The sequence below is a fragment of the Meleagris gallopavo genome, unplaced genomic scaffold (assembly GCF_000146605.3).
Source record: "Meleagris gallopavo isolate NT-WF06-2002-E0010 breed Aviagen turkey brand Nicholas breeding stock unplaced genomic scaffold, Turkey_5.1 ChrUn_random_7180001956681, whole genome shotgun sequence".
Lineage (NCBI taxonomy): Eukaryota > Metazoa > Chordata > Aves > Galliformes > Phasianidae > Meleagris > Meleagris gallopavo.
In genome coordinates, this window is record NW_011217186.1 from 1 (window position 1) to 26,143 (window position 26,143).

The window sequence follows — 26,143 nt, forward strand, 5'->3', positions numbered from 1 at the left end:
GTCGGAGCAGCTATTCGCTGAGTCAACGCTTCTGGAGAGGCAAAAAATCCCGAACGGGAGATGTCCTTCTGCCGGGGCCTTCAGTTCTTAAAGGAGAGAACCTCCAGAAGAGGAACGAGCGGATGAGATCCGGCGTTAAGGCGCTTGGGCGGCTCTACTCGCTGAGCCCGGGCTGCCATCTGCCTCCCGGCGCTCCCGCCGCCGTGGGGATGCTGCGGCTGCCGCGCTGTGCCGGTCCCCGTGTATCCCCGTGTGTCCCCTTGGCGATGGGCGCACGGCCCGGATTTCGGTCCCCCGCGGCCACCGAGCGGAGGAAGGGAGAGGAGAGAGGGGAGAGGCAGCGGGCGGCCGGGAGCTTCACAAAGACGCGAGGGCGGTGAGGCCCGGCTGCGGGTATCTGCCGGGGGAACCTGACACTGGTATTTTTCTTTCCTTCCTTGCCATTCATCTGCTGGTCAAGCCGCGGAGATCAAAGCCGTCCTCCGGCAATTACACGTGGGCCTAAGTCAATAGCCGGACCCACACCTCTCTCGGTGAATAAACACTCCTTCCTCTCTGAGCGTTTCCAAGCGCAGCCCTCAGAGCTGGAATGCGAACTATTCCGCGGAGCAGCGGGTGTTTCCACAGCCATCCAGGTCCGGCGGCTCGGAACAACCGCGCATTTAGCAGCGGGCGCGGGTACAAACGTGCCCTTTGTGAGCGCAGGGAAACGCTCCCCTCCTCGGGTCGGAGGACGGGCGATTGTTGGTCGGGACCTCGGGGAGCGGGGAGCATCTCCCCTCTGCGGGGAGTTGCGATCCGCGGGCTTCGGGGCTGCGAAAGCGGTCGGCAGTGCGTTGGTTTTGGGGCACCGGGGTGGTCCGCTGCCACGTCCTGTTCCGTGCCCGCGGGATGTTTGGGGGCCGTCCGATTGCCGCTCGGTAATTCCGTGCTCCCGCTCAGGAAGCAGATGTTATCTGGTGCCGTGGGGCTGGAGCGCGGCGTGCCTCGTGCCCCGGCGTGCCCGGGGAGCGGTCCTGCAGCCGGGCTGGGAGGATCAGTGCTCCGTGGGAGAGCGGGTGGGTGGCAGGTGAGGCTGCTGCGGGGCGGCAGGCGCTCCGTGTGGCTGCTGTCGACGTCTGGAGGTGTCCCGTGTGAGCCTGCAGCAGTGCGGGCATGCGGTGTGTGCGGGTCAGGGCGCTGCACGTGGGCATGGCTTGGTTGGTTGGACACGATGATCTTAGTGGTCTTTTCTAACCTTAGTGATTTCGTGATTCGGATTGTGCTGTCCAAAGGTTTGTTCCACGCTACCCTTCAGCACAGGATGGGGATGAGCCGTTGCTGCCCCACGGGTCACAGCAGGGACTCCATTTTGGGCCGTGCCTTTGTTTGGGGAAGCGCTCAGCAGCAAGTGCCATCGCCGTGTCTCTACCTGTGCTTCCTTCCCATCTGTGCATCCCCTGCCGAGGAGCCGTGGAAGATCCTCAAGCCAAACACAAGTGCTCTTTGTTTCAAAGCATCAATTTGTGTTGGCAGCCAGGTCTGCAGCGCATGTGCTTTTCATTCACTGCTGCTCCGGCTCCGTTCCTCATTCTGAGTGCCAGCATTTTTTTTTATTTTTTATTTTATTTTATTATTTGATACAAAAATGTTTTTCCTGAGCTTTAAAGGCTGAGCCGTGCAGTACTTCTGGTCTCGGTGTAAGCCTTGCCATTTCTTGGAGGCACAATGCTTGCCTAGACGTGGAAGAGACAGCTCTCGTGTCCTATGGGAGGTGACCGATGCGTGCTCTCCCAGCAGCAGAGGGGGAATGGGATCTCAGAGCAGCTTGCAGCTTCCAAGAGCCAAGGCAGTGGAGTACCACTGGCCTCCCTTCGTGTCAAGCAAAGCCTGGTTGAACAGAGCAGGCTTCTGCTGAGTTTTGGGTGCTTGTGAGCTGGGGTGTGCTCTGCTGGGCCTCTGAGTACCTTCAATGAACCCACGATGTCAGGTGGTGGAGACTTTGGTGAGGCTGGGACAGGTTATGGCAGCCTTCGTGTCCTGCAGAGAAACTGGTATGGGCAGACTTCTGTCTGGGAAAGCAGGTGGCACAGCAGCTTTTGGCTGTGTGAACCCTCCAGCTCTGGTGAGCAAGATGGTGTGGGCTGGGAAAAGCAGCAGCACTCCTGGGGCTGGTGATGGGACTGGGAGCTCCTTCAAGGCGAGGGACGTGGTTTAGTCGGCACGGTGGTGATATGTTGGCAATCAGAATAGATGACCTTAGGGATCTTCTTCAACTATAATGATTCTATGACTCTCTTGCACAGCTGGGATTTAAGCGACCTCCTTTCAACTTCCATCTGAGAGGACAGGAATGCTGCTGGGTGCAGCTCAGGCCAGCCTGTATAGTGCCAGTGCAGTGCCTGCAAGCTGTCACGGCAGTCCCGCCAGCTCTGTACCCAGCACCTGAAGTGTGATCGGCACCACGGAGAGCCCAAGCCCCCTCCTGGCTGCAGAGGAGAAGGCCAGTGTGCCAGTGGGCAGCTCAGGCTGGGCTGTCCTCTCTGTCAAACACCGTGCTGGCACGAAATAGGCACAGTGTTGCTTAAGACCTCAGATAAACACTTTCCTCTTTAGGATGGCTTATTGGCTTCTTCAAGAGCACAAAGAAAGCCTTTGATTCCAAAACATACAGCGACTTTCCAAATGGTTAAAGGCAGGACAAGCTGTGGCTTGCAAGTGCCTTTGTTGCTCTCCACGCGTTGTGCTTTGGTGTGTGTCCCTGCAGCCTCAGGGAGGTCCGCTGCCTGCTCTGTGGCAGCCACCAGCAGTGCCCGTGTCAGTGGGAGGAGAGGTGATGTTCCTCGTCTTTCCCAGCAGGAACAAGAAGGACAACCAACTGCCTGGTAGGGCTCCGTGCAGGGCTGCGCGTGCAGCTCTCCCACACCATCCCTGGGAGCAGAGAGGAGTTTGTGCTGCTCAGGAGAGGCTGCAGCTGCCCTGGAGAGGGGCCAGTGTGGATAGTCGTCTCCAGCAGCTGAAGATTCGTGCAGATCATTGCAGACCAAAGAAAACAGAGCTTCCTGCGTGTTGCTCATTGTTTTCCTTGGTTCCTCTCCCGCCTTGCTGCCTGTCGTGAGCACTGGAAGCCTGGGAGCATCCTGAAGTGGTGAGAGCTCCGAGAAATGCCAGTCCCCAGGATGAGCCTTCTCCTGTAGGCTCAGGATGGCTAGGTGTCAGCCAGGCGTCTAGAGGGCTCTGTGTCCTCTGGCCAGTTTCAAACAGATGTTTAGCCACCAAGTTCCAAGTGAAGGGCTAGCTATGGAGATGACAGATGTGACTTGTCCATTGAGTTAACTACTGAAGGCTCTCCTGTTGCCCGGCTCTGAGCCGTGATGTCCACATCTCTTGTGTCTTCTGGCGCCAAGCCACCACTGGTGGGGAGTGAGATATCAGAGCTGGGCTGCTGAGGCTGTTAGGTGATTGCTGGAAATCACAGAGACTTTTAGGATAGAAATTCTGGGCCTTTCTGTAACTTGGCCCTTTGCTTTGGGTGTATCTGCAGCAAACATTCTGCATAATTATTGATTTGTGAGAGTACTCCAGAAAGTGCCCTGCTTACATCTTCTTCCCACACAGTGACTTTTCTCCGTTTTTAGCAGAGGTAATGTAGCAGTGTTTCATAGAGAAACTGCCTTTTAATTAATATTATATGAGCACAGGAAATACTAGCTTCTCTGTCTACTTACCTATTTCTGTGGCTTTTAATATAGGTTCATAATTGGCCCTGACGAAAATAAACACGGACCTGTTCCTTTCTGTTCCCTCTGCCAGTGGTGAAAGAGGAGTGAGATGAAGCCTGCAGTCCTGTGGGGTGTGGTGAGAGGCAGGTATGGGGAGCTATGGATGATGCTTCATGCCCAGGAGGCAGGCAGAGTGATAAAGAATGGGAATGAGCACGCAGTGCGTGGCAGTCTGTGTTGATTAGTGTCCCTACAATGCTTGTCAGTCTGTAGGAACAGGAGAGGCACCGCCGCAGCCGGTGGAGCAGGCCCCTGTCAGGTCTCTCCCCAGTGGCCTTTTGGCAGCTCCGTTTGTCTCCAGTGCTGCTGGGAGCACGGGGCATGTTTTGGCTGCTGGGAAGAGCTGGTGTGTTGTCGGGAGTGCCTTTCCCAGGAGCTTTTCTCACCTTTGAAGGGGAGAGGAGCAAACAGGTCAAACCTGCATGAAACCAAGTGAGAAGCAGGATGCTTCAGAGGCTCGCTCACCTCAAGCTGGACCCATGGCACAGCCTGGGCTCCAGCCTGGTTTTGACTCCATCCCTCCACACTCTCCTTTTGAGGCTGGAGGGACGGCTCTGGGTGGGCTCAGAGCCCCGTTATATGCCGCTCACCTACAGGGGATGGCAGAATGGACAGGGATGCCAGGGTGTTTCCTTGTGCTGGTATCAGTGCAAGTTCTTGTCTGCACCTTCTCCTGGTCAGCCCCTCAGCTGCTGTCCCCTTGCTCTTTTGCTCCTGGGTTACTTATGCAGCCTGAGTTGAGCCGTGTTTATCTTGGGGTCTGCCAGGTAAGGAACCCCTCTGCCTGCCCTGCTCCAGAAAGCAAGTTCAGCAAGGCATCCTCACAGAGTGCATCTGAGGGCCAGTGCAAGTCTGGGCAGTTTTCCTCCCTGTGATGCGTTAGGTGGCATCATGCACTGAACTGCAGCAGCTCACCCGAGTAGCTTTGGTGCCAAATGTGCTCATTCTCCAGCAGACAGGCCAGGGAGGTCTCACTGGCAGGGGGTGTAGGCTTGGACAGTGAGCTACCAGCCTGGCACCATGGCCAACAGCAGCAGCTGCTGTTCTGCGCCTGCGTGGTGATGGAGTAGCCAGCCTTCCTGGCTGTATACTTCCCCTCCTTGTGATGTTTCCCTTGTCCTGGCCTCCTCCTCCTCCTCCCCCCACATCCCTCTCTCATCTCTGCAGCTTGAGCTTCTGTTCTCTGGGCTGGCTGGGGCTCCTGTTTGCTGAAGGGGAGCACCAGGCAGCTCTGTAGAGCTTAGTCTGGTGTTTCCCATCATCTGCTGGAAAAGATGAGGAAGGGAGGAAAGCATGAAGCCCTGGCCAGGGGCTCCCTCCACACACACAGCACTATTGTAAAGTCCTTCTTGGCTGGATTTGGGATACAGGAGCCAGAGTGAGGGGGTGTGAAGATACAGCAGTGACAGCTACCATGATGCTAGTGTGACCTGGGAGGTCATGTGTCGTGGTTGGCCTTGGTAATCTTGAAGATCTTTTCAGGCCTAGATGGTTCTGGTCCTGATTATCACGAGACCAATTCTTGAGTGGTCACAGAATTGTGGAATATCTGGAGTTGGAATGGACCCAACTCATTTTGCAAACTTTTGTATGAGAGATTAGATGAGGTGTGTGACTTAACAAGAACAGGAGAGCTTCAGGCAGAGGCCACCAGCAGTGAATGAATAAATCAGCAGTCAAGACATAATCAACAGCAAATACCGAGGTCTGACAAAGAGCTTTCATAAAATCACAGAACATCCCGAGCTGGAAGGGACCCCCAAGGATCACCGAGCCCAGCCCCACACAGCACCCCCAGCCCCAGTGTCAGAGCGGTGTCCCAGCGCTCCCTGAGCTCCGGCATCGGGGCCGTGCCCACTGCCCTGGGCAGCCTGTGCCATGCCCACCACCTCTGGGGCACAGCCTTTCCCTCACCCCCACCTGCCCTCCCCTGACACAGCTCCGTGCCGTTCCCTCAGCCCTGTCGCTGTACAGACAGCAGAGCTCAGCGCTGCCCTCCGCCCCCTGGGAGAGCTGCAGCTGCCATCAGGCCTCCCCTCAGCTCCTCTGCTCTGCACTGAACAAACCAAGGGACTTAGCTGCTCCTCATTTGTCTTCCCCTCTAAATTCTTCACCATATTTGTGGCCTAAAATATAAAGCATAACTGCTTTCTAGTGATGGGCTTGGATTCTGAAGCTGTTAACATATTGTGTTTATGATGTTGGCTCCAAGTGCTGTTTCGCTAAGATTAATAGTGAAGTTTTCAAAACCTAACAGAGGGAGACTCCATTTCCTTAGCTAGATTGCTTTCCAGTAGTCTATCTAGAAGATAACTCAGCCTTAAACCTGGAGATTTCTAAATGCTTTCCAACTTCCTTTGTCATTGCCCACTATTGTTTGTTTTTCAACAATTTTGAATTATTTATAAACTGGTTACCTTCTGATCAAAGTAATGCTTTTCCAGTTTGCTTGCAGCAGAAACTTCCTGAGTCAGTCTAGTAGCCCTTTCTGAAGAGGGCCACAGTAAGATGAATGAAGTTACTGCTCCTATTAATTTTCATCTGTCTCAAAATATTCTCCTTTTTAACAGTTGTTCACTTCCTTGTCTTTTCTTTAAGGTTAAGAAGATATTAAAACTTGTGAAATTGAACCCATATCTTTTTTTTCCCCTCTCTAAAAATCAGCAAATTGCAACAGGCTTGGTGAGATCTTATTCTTAATTGGTATACAGTTTGCTCCACAGTTTAGATTTATTTTTGTATTGTTTTATTTCTAGATTTATCCTTCAGAGTTTGGAAAAGAAAGATTGAAAGAGGAGGAACAACAAGGGCCTAAGGAACTGTTTGATCTTCCAGAGAACACCACAGAGAAAGACGAGTATTAACTTAATCTTCAAATGAATCTAATTCCCTGATCAGCAGCTTGTTACAGAACTTCATTTATTGGAGTCTCCTGTAGACATTTTCATTTTGTAGCTTTTTCGAGGGATCTATCAGACCTGACCCTAGTTCAGTAGGAATGCGTATAATAAATGCATTATGATAAAACTTGCAAAAAAATTGTTACTGATAGGAGACTTGAAAATTTTTATTGCTCATTGCAATAATTAATTGGATGTGTCGAGAGTTCAATATATGATTTTTCTCTACAAATTGCCACTCGCACAAGAAAAACCCCTTTGTTGCTTGCTATTAAAATTTTTATCAGCACAACCAACATGGATCTTAGCCTAGCCCAAGAATTCCCAGGTTGAGATCTCTTAAAAGCTACCAGCTGCAGCAGGCTGAGCTCATCAGGCCTGACATTGTCAAGCTTCTCCAAGCATGGAGTAACCATACCTGTACATGAAAATGCTTTTCACCAGCTTTGCCAGGAGTCAAGGGTGCAGGTTTCAGCTCAGCTAAATAGGCTCAAACACTTTGGTAGGAAATATTGCTTGCTGCTTTCTGTGGCCTGCACAGAGGCATGCAGAGGTGCTCTGCTGTATGCCTTGTATGGGGAGTCTAACCTCACAGTGCTGGTAGGAGGCAGAGTCAAGTAGAGTTGCAACAATATAACATGTTGAAGTGATTAGAACAACACTAATAATTTAAAAAAGTTGGAAAATTTAACAATGTCAGCCTTAGAATGTTAGCTCTCTGGGTGGAAAAATGCACTGAGTGAAACACAGCCTCCTTTAATAGAGCTGTGTGAATTACTCCTTTGAGTAAAACTGAATAGGTATTGGTAGAACATCCTGTTGTTTAACATTTAATCTTATAAAGACAGGGAGAGTGTTTCAGTGATGCATGTATTTAAGGAGTTGAATTAAAATACTTTGCAGATGAAAAGTTGTTTAAGTCGGCTCACTAATTCTGTTGTTTTCTGCTTTTGCAGGCTTTATAAGGAAAAATTGAGGGAGTATCAGTTTAAGCGACTGAAGTACTTCTATGCAGTTGTAGAATGTGACTCTCCTGAAACAGCCAATAAAATTTACGAGGAATGCGACGGACTGGAATTTGAAAGTAGCTGCTCTTTTATTGACCTCAGGTAAATCTAATAGTGGCTTTCTTGTATATCCAAAGGGGGAAAGGACAAAGGACACAAATTTAAAAATCAATTCAGAATAATATGGATTGGACAGGATTTATTCTTTAACCAAAGTTGAGGTTATTGTTATTTTTAAAATAAACTCAGCAAGCAATGAGTTGTTAAGGTACAGGAGGTAGTGGTAGTTGTTTTTTTTGTCTATTTGTCCCTTAAGTGTTTTTATGTAGAAATGGAATTTTTGAGTGTATCTCTACATAGAGAAATTACAATAATTGCAGTTGAATATTCAACCTTATTGGTAAAATTAAGCAGTGTTTTAAGATACGCATCAAGAAAACATCAACTTGCAACTCTTGTAGCTTTTCTTTTTTGCTTTTTGTCTATTTTTCTGGACTGGTAGCACAGAGCACAAATATAGCTGCTCTTTTCTGAAGCTGCAATAGATCAGCACGTTACTCTCCACAAGCTAGAGGCTCTGATATTTCATAAGGTGTGTTGGAAAATTAATAATTTTAAATTACAGTTGTGTTTTATTGCTAGTATTTCCTTTTGTTATCAAAGAGTCTGCTAGTCTAGGCAGAAAAGAAGTAACTAAATCATATTAGTGTTTGAAGAAGCTGGCTTTGTCTCCTGGAGGCTGTGCTATGGGCACTCTTAGAAACCATGAAGGATAAGTTTCAGGCCAAAAGAGCATGTAATTTTTCATGCTTATGTAATGGCACCAGGACCAGCACAACAAGAAGACTGTTTAAAAAATAATAATTCTTATCTGTCTCCAAAGATCTAGGCTTCAGAGAAACTCCACAAAAGAAGGATCTTCAGTAAGAAAGCCTGACTTGGTGGCAGTCAGCCCTTAAATGAGGTCTAAAAGGGGTAGAGCCTCGCTCCACCCTTCTGGTATTACAGATAAATTACCTTCATCTGTGCTCCTGGGGCTGACTGTCTTTTCTCCAGGTGCTCAATCAGTGGTTCAGCTCTTGACTCAGCAGTTCCCATACATTCTACCCCTTCATGGCCTGAATCACTGATTGAGCCAGCTGGAGGGTGAACCTTCCCTGTTACGGAGATCCAACGCACCATGATGCTCATACAATTGCCTGTTGAGATGCAGGTTGACACAAAGTAAGATGATTGATGATCAGTTTGTAGTTGGAATCCATGTTCTCTCATGAGTCAGTGCTTGATGATGTTACTGGAGGCATGCAGCTGTTTGGTGCAAGTCCATCTTATGTTCCATCAGTCCCACATAGGCCATGGCCAGGTGTCGTGCTCCATCTCACAGCAACACTGGAACACTTCGATGACATTTTGCTCCTTCTGGTGATCCTAGGAACTCTGAAAGACTCACAGAGTAGTACAGATATTTCAGAGGTACCAAGAAAGGAAGGTCTGCCTTCCAAGGCAAAATACAGGCCATACTCCTGTCTTGAGTCAACACTTTGGCTTGTCTGGGGCATATCCCAGCTGTCTATTCCACACCCTTTGGCCATATATCTGTGACTGCATTACTATTTCAGGCACCAAAGGGGGGGTTCTTATCTGCCATAGGGACATGATAAGAGTTCCCTTAGCAGTGAAGACCAGAGTGTTGACCACAGTGTCAGTAGGCCATATACTGATTACTAGAGACACTACTCTCTAGTCTCCCCCAGGGGTGCAAATGGGCCACACCACTTCAATTCTACTTGCACCTTCCAGGGCAATTCTGTTCTGTGGGTACAGAGTTCTAGATTGTCAGGGGCAGGGAGCAGAAGATTATTTTCATTAACAGTTTGGGGTCTTACATGATTGTCAGTGCCCACAATTTGGATCTTAAGAGGGGAAGCCCAAGTTATCTGAAGCATCTTAAGGGTGCTGGGGCTGCCATCCCTGGGTCTTTTGTTCAGCTCCCACAGGGTTTCATGCAGTCTCTTCATCCACCCCTGCAGGGACCCAGAGTCTATCTTCAGAGCAGCCTTAAGGATGCCATTATAACATTCAGTGAGGCTGCTCCCATGGGATTATACGGCAGTTGAAATCACCATTCAGTGGTCTTCTCTCCTGCCCAGCACTGTACCATCGTGCCTGTGAAGTGTGTGCCCTGGTCATTCTCGATGAGCTACATCAGTCCATTTGCCATGTGGACACAAGTTAATGCATACCCGGCCCCCTCAGATCACAGGAGAGGGCCTATATAATCAACTTGCCACGTCTGATGAGAGTTATGTCCTCTGTCAAGGTGGGCAGTCATCTCTGACAAGGGTTTTGGTCTCATCCTTGAGCAAGTGTTGCAATCATGACATGCTTGGATGATATCTGACATTGTTCTGCGCAGCCTCCGTGCTTTGGCTGCTGGCCACATCATCTTCTGTCCAGCATGCTGCAGCTTCTGATGTAGCCAGTGGGCAATGTTCTCAGAAGGAGAGTGCTCAGTCCACCATACTTGAGCCAGCGTGTCAGCCTCATCATTTCCTGGTGACTGCAGGGGGTGATGTCCCTAAATGTGGTAGACACATTCTGTGTTTAACCACATTGCATATGTCTAACCACATCTCCTGGCCCCTTATTTTGTGTTGATGTTCTGTATTTGAGAAAAAGACTGTTTATACTATGAATCTTCCCAGTGTATTTGAATAATAACATATTATCTATCTTTAAGATTTATTCCAGATAACGTTACATTTGATGATAAGCCAAAAGACACAGCCTCAGAAGTGAATGTATCTGGATATAAGCCAAAGTACTTCACATCTGCTGCAATGGGAACATCAAAGGTATCTTTACAATGTTTTCATAATGTTTTTCTAATTTGTTTAGTTTTATTGTCAGCTTATAAATAATAGAAGTAGTGGTGAAAACCTTCTGTTTTTGTTCACCACTTCAATATAGAGACATCAAACATACTACAAGATGCAAGCACGTTTTAGAGTCCCAAGTTGTGACCCCATAAATAAGCTTCTTTGTTAAAAACTGAAGACTGCATTTTTTATTTCATTTTATGTCTGTTTCAAGTTGCACGTGGACTTCATTTGTTATCAACAATTAAATCATATAATTTGCTGAAAATGGCTATTTGGGTGCAGTTCAACAAGAGTGTTTTTAGTGGTAGTGTCAGGCTTACACAATTGCTTCCCCTCCTTGTAGTGATCCACTAGAAGAAAGAAATCAAAATTGGAATTCAATTGATTTTAATAAATGATTATTTTAGGAAATCATTGTGGAGAATACTAGCAACGCATTTATTTTATCTATACCACTTAGGAAGCAGTTTTCTTTTAAAAGTGCTTTAGAATGTTTAATTTTAACAGATTGGCTTCTACAAGCAGCTATCCTATTTTTAAGGTAGATATCACATGGGATGAAACAGATCACGAACGAGTAATGTCACTTAGCAGAACTTTTAATAAAGAGGAACTTCTGGACATGGATTTTCAAGCTTATTTGGCTTCATCTAGTGAAGAAGAGGAAGAACAGCAGCAAGGTACCTTCATTAATAAATGTTGAGCACAAAGTCGTTAGCTACAGCATTTTAAATGTGAGTCAAACGTATAAATTCCATATAATTAGAAAATACTTTGAGTGTTTCCTTTTACAGTAACAATATTATACTCATTATTGAAAAGCTGTGGTCAGGTTCTCCTATGACAATAGCCTACCTTTCCCCCAGAGCTAAACGTCTCTGGAAGTGGCATGTTCTTACTCCTTTGTGTGTGTGACTTTGAGATGGATGGACATCAGTGGTGAGCTTGATGGTAGCTGTGGTTCACTCTTCAATTAGGAAATAAATGGAGTGATGATATAATGCCTACAGATAATGAAAGAAAAATTTCAGTTAGGCCTGATGACATGGAAGCTGTGGAGTTTCTCAGATTTGCTTTTTTTCTTTTTCTTTTTCTTTCTCTTTTTTTTTTCTTTGAGTTAAATACAGATTTCAGAAACAAACTTCCCCAGTGTTTTGCATACGTAGCAAGAAAACACATATTGAACTTTCTAAAACATCTCTGAAGCCACAGTTGAGATGAATTATATAGGCCTATTTCTGATTCTTGAAATAAATAATGTCACTGGTATAACCTCAAAATGGCCAAATCCTTTTTGAAGACAAAGTAAAACAATTCTGCTGTGGAACTGAGAAAGTATATTATCTGATTTTGGAAGTACAGTAGGGAGACAGGTTGACTTAATTTATTTTTTTTTACCCTAGCTTTGAAAGAGATTCCTGTTGTTGTGTTTTCCATTTGTCATGCAAAGTCTCTTTACCTGGTATAATTAAATTTTAACTAAGCCAAGTATAATGATTATAATTGGAGTGATTTCAAGTAGCAAGATCACAGTTCATCTAAATTGTAGCTCACTTTCTTTATTGCTGATCTGATGATCCTGCTACAGAAAAGATGCTTTTCATTGTACATTTGACTGATTTTTTCTAGAGATTGTGGTGGCTATCCAGTTCATTCCGAGTGAAAAACATCAGAACATTTTCTTGTGGCTATTTTTTTTACTGTTCAGAAAGTCTGAAAAATCTGTTGGCAAAAATCATTACTGTCTTAACCACCAGAATGTGGCTCATTTTCCTTTTCTTGCAGCTGCTGTCAAATGTTCTTTATTTGCTCATAGAGTGAAAAGACCCTTAAAGTTTTTTGAGATGATGAGTATTTTGAGTGTGGCAATACATGTCACTGCTTAAATTCTTCCCAGCAAAATTAGCAAAACAGTAAAAAATACAAATTTGCATTCCCTTCATTATCCAGTATCATAGAATCATTCAGGTTGGAGAAGACCACTAAGATCATCCAGTCCAACCACCAGCTCACCCCCTCCATGCCCACTGACCACGTTCCTCAGTGCCACATCCCCACAGTTTTAGGACGCCTCCAAGGACAGTGAGTCCACCACCTCCCTGGGCAGCTGTGCCAGTGCTTTTTAAAAGCTTATTGCAGGTCATATTGTAATTGGTTTGTTTTGTTTTGTTTTGTTTTGGTAGTGACGATTGGACAGATCAACATCTTTTCTCAGATTTTTTTTTTTCATCTAAGTACAGGAATTCTAAACTTGGTTACTTTTTCTGGGAACGATACAGGAAAATGCCTGGGATTACTTTCTTTATTGCCTTAGGTGTATTTCCTGAATGTGAAATTCAACTGACCACTTTGAGGCTGTCTTTCATACCTTTATCTTTTCAGGGGAAGGTGTAGCTCATGAAATGGAAGATGACAAACCCAGGAAGAGCCAAAAAGATGATGAAGAGCAAATTGCCAAGTACAGAGAACTTTTGCAAAGTATCCAAGAAAAAGAGAAAAAGCAGGAAGAAAAGGATATAGAAATGGAGATTAAATGGGTTCCAGGTAAGCTTTTATGTTTTCTTTTGACAGCACGTACAAGCCCTGGAACTTGTTACATTCATTTGCAAGTTAATTTCGTTTGCTCTAATAGCAGAGGTGCTCTAGAAAAGAAGAAATTGGCTATTATTCTCTTGGTTAGACACTCAGGCAAATAGGAGCATTTGGTGACTGCTCAAAGGATTTCATTACAGTCCAAAGACCAGGAAGGTGTGACTTGTCCATTTTGGGGGCAGCAGTTGTTGCAGTGCTTTGGGAGGTGTAAGACTGCAGGCTGATACAAGGGCACAACCTGATCTGCTATTGTAACCAGTGAGACCAGAGCCGTAGTAGAATGCAGCCCCTTCTCCACTGATGTGTAATTTCCATTTTGGAATGTGAATCTCAGTTGTACTATTAATTTTGAATTAACTTGGACAACTTTTGCTTTATACAGATGCTCCTTTTTAAATTCTTGGTGTGTGTGTGTACTAATTTGGTGAAATCAATCAAACTGAATGAATTTATGTCCTACCTAGTTCTTCATAAGACTTTTATTTGAAAACATGCATTGCATTAAAATAGTTATGACCTTTAGTTGTATAATTCAAATAACTTCTGATGAGTATTCTCCCAGTACACTTTAGAGAAGGCACTTAATGTGTGTTATAGGACAAGTGCTTACTAGCAAAGCCCATCAACTTGTCTTACTTCAAATGCCCACAGCGTGTCAGTATTTCCATTCCTGGAGTTGCTTTGTTAATACCTTTTAATTCTTAGTATCACTGAGCATTGGAGGCAGCAGGGTTTTCTATTATAAGATTTTGCAAAGATATTCAGTTGCAGCATGTCATACAGAAGCTGGAAACCACAATGGAAACATTTATGCTAGGAATACATTGTGTTTACGTGTGTCAGGCGTTATTTAATATTGGACAAGAGCATCAGGAAACCTGAATTCAGTTTGTGGTACTGGTGCTCGGCTGCCTTGCCTCTCCTGGCTCTTACATCTGTCAGTCTACTTTGAAACTCCTGTTTATATTCAACCTCCTGGCAAAATTTAGTCTTCGTTGATTTCAAGCAACATTTATAGAGAAGGTCCAGCACTACTGAAGGAGAGGATTTTTGAGGGTGGAATGTAGTCACTGCATGCTGAGCAGTAGTTTATAGTTCTGGCAATACACACAGCTGAGGTTATGCTTTCCTAGGGGACAGAAGTACATTGTTATTATCTTGTTTCTCCTTGATCAAATGTGCTTACTTAAATTCCAAACGAATTATGTTCCACTTGGAGTAGTCTGGGAATTCAAAACTAGTTTCTGTGTTCATCTCTTAAGACTCCTTAAATTAGTTCTAAGAAAGTTCTGTTGAAATATTTTTATTATCAAACTTTGCCTGGTTCTGATTGACTTACTGCAAAATCACTTTGCTGCCAATACATTTAATAGAGAGAGAGTTACAACAGTTGAAGTGAAGAACGTTTTCAATTGATAGGCAGACTTGAATTCATTTAAAAATTTGACTTTAGGCACCAATATTTACTCATGGTACATGAGTACACATACTGTGGAAGTCATTCTGTTATTCTTGAATCGTAATAGCTTAAAATAAAGCATAGTGCCAGCAAAAACAAATTAGGTGCAGTTCCAACTTTCTTTGGTCTATTTCTTTTAGGCACAAAATCAGTGTTATATTTAACCGCCCATCTGCTTTCTTAATCATATCTCATTTGAGAAACAATCACTATGCATCCATATCCAGCTCTCAAAGCTCCCTTTAGAAGGTGAAGAAGAGGAAGGCCACAATTGCCATTCTTAATGATATTCAGGCCGTTTTTCATACAGTTTTTTTATTGGACTTGAAAATGTTTAGCTAGGATTAAAGGAGACTTTGACATTTGCTTTCAAGAGAGGTAGACTAGCAGGGTAAGGTGCTACATGTAAGGTGAACTTGCTCAGTTAGATTTCCTGAGATTTGAGAAGCATCTTTCTAGCTTTTTACAGCTTGCAACTCTGATAACTATTAAATTTTTGGAAGTTTCCAAAATAACTGTTTAGAGAAGCAGAAATTCTGTCCCACCTACCCTCCCTCTCCATTCCTGCAGTGTGCAAAGCAATATACTTAAGTTTGGTACAGTATTATCACTTCTGATCATTAACTTCAAGCGTGATTTAGTTGTGTGCTAACATAAATTACCTTTCTACTCTCTTTTCATGACCATTGTTTGTAAAGATTAAGTGAGAATAGTGATTTAAAAATAAAAATAATGTAGATAAGGGGGATAAATTAACATTTTCTATGACCAGTTAATAATTCTACCTACAGTAAATAATTCCTTTCCACTTCTGCAATCAAAAGGCTTTTGGCCACTTAAATACACTCTGATTCTCAGGAAGTGACCTTTTTTTCCCCAGAGTTACTGAAAAATAATCCAAAGTAATAGTAGTTAGTTTCTGGGAAGCACATGGCTCCACTTTTATTGACTCTGGAGATCAAGATATGTACTACTGAAAAACACTAAATTATGCTTCTGTTTGCACTTGGCTTTCTTCCTAACTTTTTTTATTGAAAGTCGTCGTTTATTCTGGGTATAATAGCTATAAGATAGGAACAGCTAACAAATTCTTTTTTAAGGTGACATTTCTATGCACCATTGAATGATGCACGTTTTGGGAAGCTCCATTCTGTTTCCAGAGCAGGATCCAATTTTGTTTGGTAATTTGGCCGTACAGTTCAGTTCATAACATATGTTCAGGAACTTAGTTGTACACTGAATGGTGACACAAAATATTTAGGAGCTAGTAGGGTTATAGTCCTCTGGAAAAGATAAAACATGGTCTTATTTATAAAAATGATCTTATTTATAAAGATGTTGCTCTAACCAGTACTTATATTGTTTTCATGGACGTTTTAAAGAAAAATTAAGGAAAAAAGAAAACATTTGGATTCATCTCATTTTTTTAACTTGCTATTTTATGTTCTAGGCCTGAAAGAAAGTGCTGAAGAAATGGTCAAAAATAGGTTGGAAGGAAAGGATAACCTAACTCCATGGCAAAAATACCTGGAGAAGAAGAAAGAAAAAAGAAATCTTAAAAAAAAGAGGAAGGTAATGTCTGCTCTGGTCAGATGGTGGGGGAGCTGCTGTTTGTTTGTTCTTCTTAAGTTGCAGCTCTTGTGTTGGATAATCTAAAGGAAAAAAGGTTATATAATGTACAGTACTGTTTCAAGGTTTGAATGTGGAGTGGTCACTGGTTTGGAAAGATTAGAGTGCCTTAAGAAGTCTGCAGAGCTAAGGGATGTTCAGCGTAACACTGATAAAATTTCATTTATCTGTCTGATTTCTAACATGTTACTTTTCAATGCATTAGGAAGGGTCTTTTTGTCACAGTATGTTTTTGGTGGATAGTAGTTAGAATACACAATAGTTGTAATTTTAGACCTTTTCAGCCTAGAATAAAACAGATGCTTGTTTCCCACACCTGAAACAGCAAAGAATGGATAGCCTTGAAGAACTATTCAGCTTTGAAATTGGAAAAGCAAATTTGGTAAATATGTTTGTGTATGAATAGCCTTTTAGCAATGTGAAAATTGCTGTTGCTTTCTTTTCACAGATGGGAGGTAATTGTGAGGTAACCTCAGTGGCAGAGATGTGCAGGAATAGGCAGATAAATGAAATGTTTATTCTACTACTAGATGTAGTAAGGTTGTAATTGTTGTCTTTGTAGCAAATAAGAGCAATCAGGTAGTGATTGTGTAGCTAGAACTACATCCTGTGCCTATATTTGGTGGTAAGGTTGGCCTGCTACAGTACAGCCTGTGACTGCAGCTGATGGAGTTCCTTGGTCTGTGTAAAATGCTCTTCTTCAGGTAAAAGGAAAGCTTTCATTCTGTGGTACAGGCTTTAAACTATGAATTTGTCTACTAGCAATTTTTAGTCAGTTCTAGTTTGATGATGATTCAGCATGCAGTATTTTGGTTTTTGCATTCCTAGTTTCTGGCAGAAGGAACATTTAATTGCAGCGAATTTTTTGAAGTTGATATGATGGTTGAAATAATGTTTGTGTTTTGTTACAGGCTACTGCTGAGAGAGAAATGAGTGAAGATGAAATTCCCTCTGATGTCGATCTCAGTGATCCATATTTTGCTGAGGAACTTGGAAAAACAGGTGAGTTAAGACAGGTAACTTCTGGAATAAACGTGCCTTTTCTTTACATAGTGAAACAAAGAAAGGCTAGGTAATGCAGAGGTGGCGTGTTCAGAGTGAACTTTTCCAATTCAGATTTTTGGGATATCTTTTTTTNNNNTTTTTTGTGGTGTTTTAGTTAGCTGTCACTTTGATGACAAATTTATTCTGAGTATGATTTTGGGGGTTAGAATTTGAAGGTCGGGATAATCAAGATGGCTTTTCATACCAGGTTTTGGAACCTGGAAACCAAAACCTAGGAGCGATTCCTACAGCAGTGTATTAAGAGTGTTAGCAACAAATTTTCATATGTCACAAGTTAAGAGTAAGCATCCTATAATTTGACACCAACCACCACAGTCTTGTGTCCTCAGAGTTAGAAGTTTATGTTAGGAGAAAGTAAATAACTCAAAAACAAAAGAAAAATGCCACTTTCTTCAGCACCTTCTTGTTTTTCAGTAGCAAGAATACTTTCATACTAATATTTGCTGTTTCAGTGTTGAATCCAAAGTCTCCGAGGCAGCGCATTTCCTGCCTTATGTAAGAAGTTCTTTGTGTCATTGAGGGACTTACTGACTGTAACATGTAAATGTAAGTTTACTTTTGACAAGCCGAGGCATCTTAAGGGAAGCAGGACTGTAAGGAGGTGTTGGACACCGGCTCTCAGTTCTTGTATTCTGTTAAGTGCTACGAAAGGAGAACTTAAAGTTCTGTGAAGTCTACCTGAGTGTGTGTTTGTCAGGTTTGTCTTTGTTCCTGAAACCAGCAACGATTCTCACAGTGAGCAACGCTTCAGCTCAGGAGGAGGTGCAAAGTGAAGCAGCTTCTTTGTGCCCGGTATGCCCCAAAAGTATCCATGCAGGATATAGGCATATGCATTTAGCATGTCCAAAATTCATGACAGCGCTTGCTGATGTAACAGTACACATAATTGCTGTACACACAGTACCATGGACAAAGATGTCAAGTGCTGCATATGAGCCTAGATGTTGTGTTTCATTTATTTTGGTTAGATATTGTCAGGGAGGGAAAAGTACTTGTCACTTGTGTTTTATGTTAATATATACTGTTTTTAAAAGCATTCCAGATCTCTAATTTGACTTGTCCACTTTCAGTCCTAGTGTGGTTTTTTTCCTGTGGAGTCTCAGTAAAGGCTCACATAAGGCAATTTTTCTTTCTTTTAGCTTAAACTGGTTTAAGGTATATAGCCGCATAGTGTTCTTCTCAGTATTGCTGTCTTCTTGAATTATGAAAATATCCAGTAGGCTTTTATACTCAGTTTTCCAAATCTGATGTAAGAAAATGAGATGAAATTTGAGGTTCTGTTGATAAATCAATTATGCTGTCGTGCATAAACTTGAATAAATGTGTGAATGCCCTATTTTTGCCCATAGGTTTAAAGAAGAAGGCAGAGTTGGTTGAAAGTAACTCAGAAGATGAAGCTGAAGTTGAAAAACAGAAGGTAAAGTGGTTTAAAGTGCATAGATTTACACATATTGCAGTGCCTGAATTCTGCAAACATATAATGCATGTGTTTGTGAATGGAACTACCCAGTGTAACACCATATAACATTAATGGCGAGAGCTTTTGGAACAAAACCACCAAGGAGAATGGTAGTTGGTCACTCACTTGACATCTTAAGATTATACCAGGATCTCTTTCTGGAAGACTATAGTTGAACACAGCTCAACAGGGTCAAGTTTTACTGAAGTGTAAGGGCATGGAAACCAGGCTGGGTGCTTAGTCTCTCTAGCTTTAAAGCATGTTTGTCTGTCGACTTTTAACATTCTTTCCCAGAATGAAAAGTTAAATCCATCTACTAAGTTTGTTTAGTTACTATGTTAGTTCTCATTTTGTGATTTGAATACAAACATAAAATAGTATCAATTCATTATTTCTATGTTTTAGTGTGTACAATTCTGAAGTTAGTTTATCAGTATGTTAAAAAATATAAATGTGTATCTCCAGTTATTCAATAAAAGATTTAAAAAAATTATTAAAATTTTATATTAAAATATTAAATATTACTATAAAATTTAAAGAAAATATTTAATGTTGCACCTCAAAACATTAATGTCATTGTGTTTGCAATAATACTGCACTGACAACACTATTTCAGCTCGTTTATGTACAGTCATACTGACTTGATCAAAGTGATTGCTATATTTTTCATAGAAAACTATTTTGTTGTGTACTTGAGCTCTCTTACTTTGTGACAGGCTGAAATGGCTCTACTTATGATGGATGATGAGGACGACGGCAGAAAGCATTTTAATTATAAACAGATTGTGGAACAGCAGAACTTGAGCAAGAAGAAAAAGAAACTCTTAATGAAAAAGAAGGAATTAGTAGAAGATGACTTCCAGGTAATGATGTACTTTTGATTTTGAGATTTGACTATATAAGCTTAGATACTTAGTTGTTAGCATCAAATATTTGGGGAAAAAAAACTTTACGGTCCCATATCCTTCTTTCTTGCTCTAAGTTGAAGTAGAAGAACTTGTGTCTTCCCTCTTAGGGAGTTACAGGCTCTTTTCAAATTAAATTAATTTGTGTAGGATAAAGCAGTATGCAAGGCCTTGTAAGATAAGACAGGCCTTGTAAAACTCATTGCTACCTTTGTTCTGATCATTATCCGCTGCATCTTACATTCTGGCCAGTTCTTAACAAGAAACCTTTCTTTTGTTTGCTGATAGAGACATGTGCAGCACTTGTACATGCATTCACTCATCTGTTCTATATTATCTTTTGATTCTCTACTCCACACTTGATGATACTTAAGATTGGAGCAGTTGCAGGAATGGTGAACAATCTCATGAGATGTTTCTCCTTATGCAGCTCATATTTTACTGTATTTAAAAGCTTTGCTATCGCGGATAAAGGTTACCCAATAGAAATACTATTTTTCCACCTTCAGGTAAATGTTGCTGATACGAGGTTCCAAGCCATGTTTACTTCTCCCTTATTTAATGTGGATCCTTCTGATCCAAATTTCAAGAAGACGAAAGCAGTAGAAAGGATCTTGGAAGAGAAAGCTCGCCGAAGAGAGCAAAAGCAGCAAGTTCTTCACGAGGCAAGCAAGGAGCAGGAGAACAAGGTGGCAGAGAAAGAGACTAAGAAATCCATAGATCCTGCCTTGTCAATGTTGGTAAAATCTGTCAAAAACAAAACCGAACAGTTTCAGGCAAGGAAAAAACAGAAAATCAAATAACTGATCTTTGTTTCTGACTCGGACTTTTCTTTGCTAACTGACAACATCTGTTGAAGTTGATATATCTGCTCTAATTCCTATCCCCTAAAATTCTCAGAAAGGTCATTTAATTCTAGTGGCAAGTTTTAAAGTAAGGAGAGTAACAAAAGCCCTTTCTCCTTCTGCCCCCCAAATTGTTTTCTACTGTTGGAAAAAAACACATCACCAATCAACGTTTCCATAGCATGCAGTGTCTTAAAGGTAACAAAAGTAGTGAGGATATCTACAGAAATTAGCCATAATTACAGTTGTATTTAAGAAAAACACTTCTGCAGAGAGTTGAGAGCTGAGACTAATTGGTCTTAATGTCATTAATTCTGAAGAAGTCCATAGACACAGTCACTGATTAAAAAAAGGTTTTAATATAAATACAAATTGAAGAAGTTCTATATACATCTCTTTTGTGTATTTTGCATGATTATATACATGCTACATGACTAATTTCTCTTCATAATTTCCTGGATCTAGTTAAAATTAATTAATGGGGGAAAAAAACCACCATTTAGAAGAATGTCATTTATGTATATCAGAAATAAATGATTGAAAATTTGCCCTAAGGAATTTTGACAGTTACTTAACTGTGTTTTGTTTTTTTTTTCTTTTGTGCTTAAGAGAGCAGATTTATGCAATAGAATACTGAGAAATACTTGCAGACCTAGAGTATTAAGTCTTGTTGCTCTTCCCACCCAGCTGAACATCCTCAGACTGATGTTTCAAGTGAGTTGATTATATATAAAGAAAACACATTTTCTAAAAATGCAAGGGTTTTATATAGTGACACAAAATAGTTTGATTCAGCTATTGGAGCAAGAAAGCAAACAAAATACTAATTATTCAGCAAATTCTGTATTAAATTTTAATGCTTTGTATTTGTGAGCATTTCATATTTTTATCATCGCTGCAGTAGGACATGGAGAGATATTCTCTAAACCTGAGTTTGGAGTCTTTGCATGCATTCTCCATTGCTTTAACTTAAACCTCGAGTTTTCCCCACTTAGGAAGGACTTGAATTTCAGAGGTGATCAAATTTTAGAATGCAGATGTTGGATGATTTTTGGAAATATCTAAATCACTAACCATAAATCTGGGAAAGTGGGCTCCAGGGTAAATGAGCAAAGGAGCTCCTGTTTAACGTCTATTCTGAGGCACGTTGGGAGAAAAGCAGCATATCTTATCACTTTTCCTTTCATCCACTTTGAAAATTTTAACTGGCTTGTATTGCTTTCACAGCAGAGAAGGAAGGTCATGGGGGTTGAGGTCAAAACATTCCAGATCAAGGTCAAAACATCGAATGCCGTAGGGTCATGGTCAAAAAGTCATGGAGACACAGCCAATGGACAAAAGGTCAAAGGTTGCATCATCTAGCTCTAAGGTTACGGAGAGCTATGTGGGGTGGTGTTATGTTGGAGAGGGTAGAGCACTGCTTGGGTGGGGGGGATGTTACATAGGTAGGGTGAGGAGTATATGGGGGCATCATATGGGAGCGCATAAGCATTATACAAGGGGTGCTGTGGAGGGGATAAGCAGTAAACTGTGAAAGGTTATATGGTGGAGGCAAGCAATATGTGAGGGGGCATTGTGTATTGGGGGTGGCAATACATACAGGGAAGCATTATGTGTGATGAGATGGCAAGCAGTATACTGGAGGACATTATTTGGGAGGTGGAACAAACAGTACGTTGGGGCATTACATAGGGAATGGAACACTGGGGGACATCATACAGAACACGAGGTGAGCACTATGCATGGGGATGTTATATAGAGAAACAAGAACTATACAGGGGCATTATATCAGGGGAGCAGCAAGCACTATACTAGGGTTGTTGTATAGGATGGGTAGAGAGCCATATGGGGGCACATTATATAGGGGTGGTGAGCACTATATGAGGGGGCCATGATCATCCAAGTCCAACCCCCAGCCCACCCTCACCATTCAGGTACCACACCCCCACAGCTCTAGGATACCTCCAGGTGACCCCACCATTCCGTGGGCAGCTGTGCCACTGCCTCACTGCTCTCTGGGAGAAGGAATTGTTCTTAACACCCAACCTGAACCTTCCCCCCAGCCCAACTTAAAGCCTTGATCTTTTATCGTACCACTGTTACCTGGGACCAGCGCTTGGACCAGCTCATCCCACTGGCCTCACCCCTTTGACCCAGGCTTCCAGATCCCTCTGTAGGGCCTTCTTACCCTCAGGCAGATCAACATTTCCTCCTAAAGTGTTGTCATCTGCAAACTCACTGGGGGTGCACTCAAATGAAGAAATACAGAGTAGAATACATAAAAATGTCACGTCTTATTCAGGCTTTAGAATGTATATTGAAACATGTCAGGTCACTTGATAGGAGAAGAAACAGTAAATAAAGAGCATCTACCACAAACTTGGATTCCAAATTCCAAGTACAAACAGTTAAGTTTATGAGCACTTTGATTTATTTCTAACCTCACAGGTTAATGCCAAGAAAATAAATGCAGCAAGATTTAAAATAGTCATTTGAAAGTAGATATCACTGCTCTTGCAGGGAAAGGTTTGTTGAGACTACCAAGTTCTTTTCAAAGCAAAACTTCCTAAAATCAGTTTAAATTTGAAAAAACAAAACCAAGGAGCAGCATGATGCCAATATAAGGCAAATTTGTTCTGCATAAGGGATGGCATTGTGAGCACATGGCTGTTGGTTATTGCTACTACATGGATGAAGGCTTATCCAGGTGCATCTACATGTCAAACAGAAAAAAAGAACCATGCTACTGTTCCTATGTAAGCCCAAGCATTTTGAGAATTGGCAAAAGATTTTATGTCAGGGAAGCATTGAAAGTAATTGACAGATACTTTGTGAAACACCTACTTCCTGACTGTTTTGAATTTCAAAGTCAAAGAAGTAAAGCTTTTTCTACACATTTGTAACACTGTGTAGCCTTTTGTATTCACCCACAGCCTCCTAGAGTGCTAGGTACCATTTCAGAAACTTAGAATTTATTTCCATGGTGCATCTGAAACTCAATCCTGTCACAAATCAGGTAAAACATGACAAGATGCATGTTCATCCTCACCACTCTGCAGCTTGCAAAGGTGGATCCATAGCAGTTCATGCTTGCTGAAGTCTAACCTGCTGAGTCCTGCCCATTTCCCAGACCCACTCCTATCCTCACAAAGTTGGCAAGAGTGCATGGCAAGAGGAGGGCGGCTCCATTCGTTCAGTCTTTAACCCAAGTACAAAGTTCAGCCAGAGCTGAGGACACAAAGACGTTGATTACCTGTCCTTTCCACAAGAGACAAAAAAAACCACCACTTCTGTTTTGTGTTTATTAATGTATGCTCAAAGCAATGGCATTGATATCTACCACTGCAATCAACCTTCATTTTCAGGCAGGCAGTGGCCACTGACTCTTGCAATTACTGTTGTGAATCTTGCAGTTGCTTGCTCAGACTCTCATATCAATAGCTGACCTACTGAATGCTTATTCTTACTTCTCTTTCACCTACCAACAAAATACAGCCTGTGCACAGAGATTCAAACAAATATATTATTATGAAGCAGGTTACAAATCTTTTTCCTGTTCTCTGCATAGAGACAGATGGAACTGCTCTTTTTTCTACTTGTTGGTGTTGGTAGAACACCCATTTTGCTAACCTAAAAACGAGAGCAGGAATAGTATTTCGAATAGCTGGAACTGCAGACAAGGAACATGTTGCCCTGTTGACTACAAAAGATGCCTCTCAGATTCTGTAGATTAAAATAAAATCTTCTTAAGTGGCTGTTAGACTACAACCTACACTACGACACTTCTCCTAATTCCATATCATGTTTTGTTTTAAAGCAGCAGCATGGCTTTAGAGTCCAGCCTCTGTTTGCCAAGGCAAACATGAGAGCATGAGATAGGCCTTAACAACCCTGTGAAAACTGGCAATTAGAACTGAGAATTACACCCACATATTTCCAAACTGTATGTCCTGGAGTGCTTCAGACTAAGTCCTAAGACAGAGGCCAATTTTTAAGTGGGACACACGTAAGCAAATTCTTATTTAAGACAATGGAGTTGCGTTCTTTCACATAGTATTTATTGATGGCCCTAGGAGTGCTAGCATAGGAAAAGGACATTTTCATAGAGCTGTGGGCCAGAGGAAGCTTGCACATGATGAGGAGGTACAGTACATGGCATCATCTAGAGAAAACATGCTGCCATGTTAAATCTGACTGACAAAACCTGTGCAGAGGAATGCCCATCCAATACCAAAAAATGCATTCATCCCAAAACACACCATGAGTTCATCACATAATCAGCACCTTTTTTTGGACAAGCAATCCTTTCTGCAAAACATACAACATTTCTTCACATTCAGCAAAACTAAGGGTTGTCTTGAAAAGGTGGCAAGGCCATGGCATGAAAGTAAGAGACTGACCCTAGAGAATGCCCAGAGCCAACTCATCCCCCAGCTTTGTCCAGACCCTCACCCTGGCTGGTACACGTTCCCATGGGAACAATGATCAGTACCATTTTATGACTCCAAGGTCCTTTCTCTGATGTCCTCTGCTGTTTAAGAGGTGAGGGAGAAATGTGGAGGAAATAGGCTGAACGTGCCAAATGAATCAACATCTTGCTAGAAGTCTTGGCATCTTGAGCTCTTATCTTTAGACTGAGAAGACAAGTAGCACCTGAACTAAGATTTCATTAAAGCTTTGTCACAGACAAAGCAATCCTCATGTAACTTTGGATAAATCAGCTATTGGTCACATTTTAAGGTCTCCCTCTGAACCACTGCCATAATATACACACAACCTTCATCACAGTAAGCTAACATCAGTGTTCTTATTTTCCTCTGGCGTATATCTAGCTGTTGTGCTGTAGGGTCCAGCCTTCAGTGCCCCTCATGCCTTTTCCTGTCTCCATTAGAGCACTGTCTGGGTTCAGTGCTTTTAAGTCCTTCTTGGCATAACAGCAGAGAGTGACAAGGTGATAATTCTCTTCCCACAATTTAAAACAACTCCAAAACAATAACCACGTTGCTTCATCTCATCTGGCAGTAAGAGCGTCTCCCATCTGTGCAACAACTCTAAATTAAATGTAGTGTAGTTTTCAACTACACCTGGATAACATCACCTTCCACTTTACTCTTCATTCAAATCTACATCACAGCTATAATCTGGCAGCAATCTCCTCTCTAAGAGAGAAACAGCGTTTGAGCAATTAAACATGAAAATTCTATGAATCACAGTAGATGAGCCACACGAACATGGAACTTTTTTTTCCCCAGTGCTTTGTGGTCTCTCCATTGTAAGACTGGTTTCACAAGGAGAGTTTGCTCCTCCAACTTTCCTTTTACACACGCACAGACCACGGCTTAAAGGTCCCTGGCTCAGCAGAAGGGCACTGTAAAGAGGAGAAAAAAATTACTGTAAGCAGCAGCAAGAACAAAGGAGGGTTCTGATCTGGGTTTAGAGGTTCCCTTTGAGGCAGGCAATTTTGTATCATTGAAGATCTGAGCTCATATTGAAACAGAGACTTCTGCCTCATGGCATTGCATTAGACATTGTGCCTGGCTTTAGCTGAAGGCCAAGCTGTCAGTGCTTCGTGCAGACTCTCAAATTCACTTTGGTGGCCTCCTTCCCATCAGACAGTGATGCAGGTGTTTGGTGAGGAG

The 26,143-nt window shown here is 42.5% G+C and overlaps 2 protein-coding genes across 6 annotated transcripts in view; one reads left to right on the forward strand and one right to left on the reverse strand.

The window, feature by feature from the left end:
* Window positions 1-122: 122 nt before the first annotated feature.
* LOC100544221 (ESF1 homolog) lies at window positions 123-21,058 on the forward strand. The gene is made up of 12 exons (XM_010728276.3): window positions 123-376; window positions 461-920; window positions 6,518-6,618; window positions 7,618-7,770; window positions 10,409-10,523; window positions 11,092-11,230; window positions 12,933-13,094; window positions 16,052-16,173; window positions 17,142-17,232; window positions 18,645-18,712; window positions 19,471-19,617; window positions 20,169-21,058. Exons 1-12 carry the CDS (start codon window positions 123-125, stop codon window positions 20,460-20,462), a joined length of 2,106 nt encoding a protein of 701 aa, XP_010726578.1. The 3' UTR covers window positions 20,463-21,058.
* Window positions 21,059-21,089: 31 nt separating this feature from the next.
* Window positions 21,090-26,143, reverse strand: part of XDH (xanthine dehydrogenase) — a 59,392-nt gene continuing 54,338 nt past the window's right edge. For all 5 annotated transcript variants that reach the window (XM_019611819.1, XM_019611820.2, XM_019611821.2 and 2 more), the window contains exon 37: window positions 21,090-25,872. In XM_019611819.1, coding sequence (XP_019467364.1) covers window positions 25,822-25,872 — 51 coding nt within the window. In that variant the 3' untranslated portion in view covers window positions 21,090-25,821. The remainder of the gene's footprint in view (window positions 25,873-26,143) is intronic.

Coding starts and splice junctions, on each gene's coding strand:
- LOC100544221 (XM_010728276.3), top strand. CDS start 123: ATGAGATCCGGCGTTAAGGCGCTTGGGCGGCTCTACTCGCTGAGCCCG. Junction 377..460: donor TTCACAAAGACGCGAGGGCG/GTGAGGCCCGGC, acceptor CTGCTGGTCAAG/CCGCGGAGATCAAAGCCGTC. Junction 7,771..10,408: donor TGCTCTTTTATTGACCTCAG/GTAAATCTAATA, acceptor TCTATCTTTAAG/ATTTATTCCAGATAACGTTA.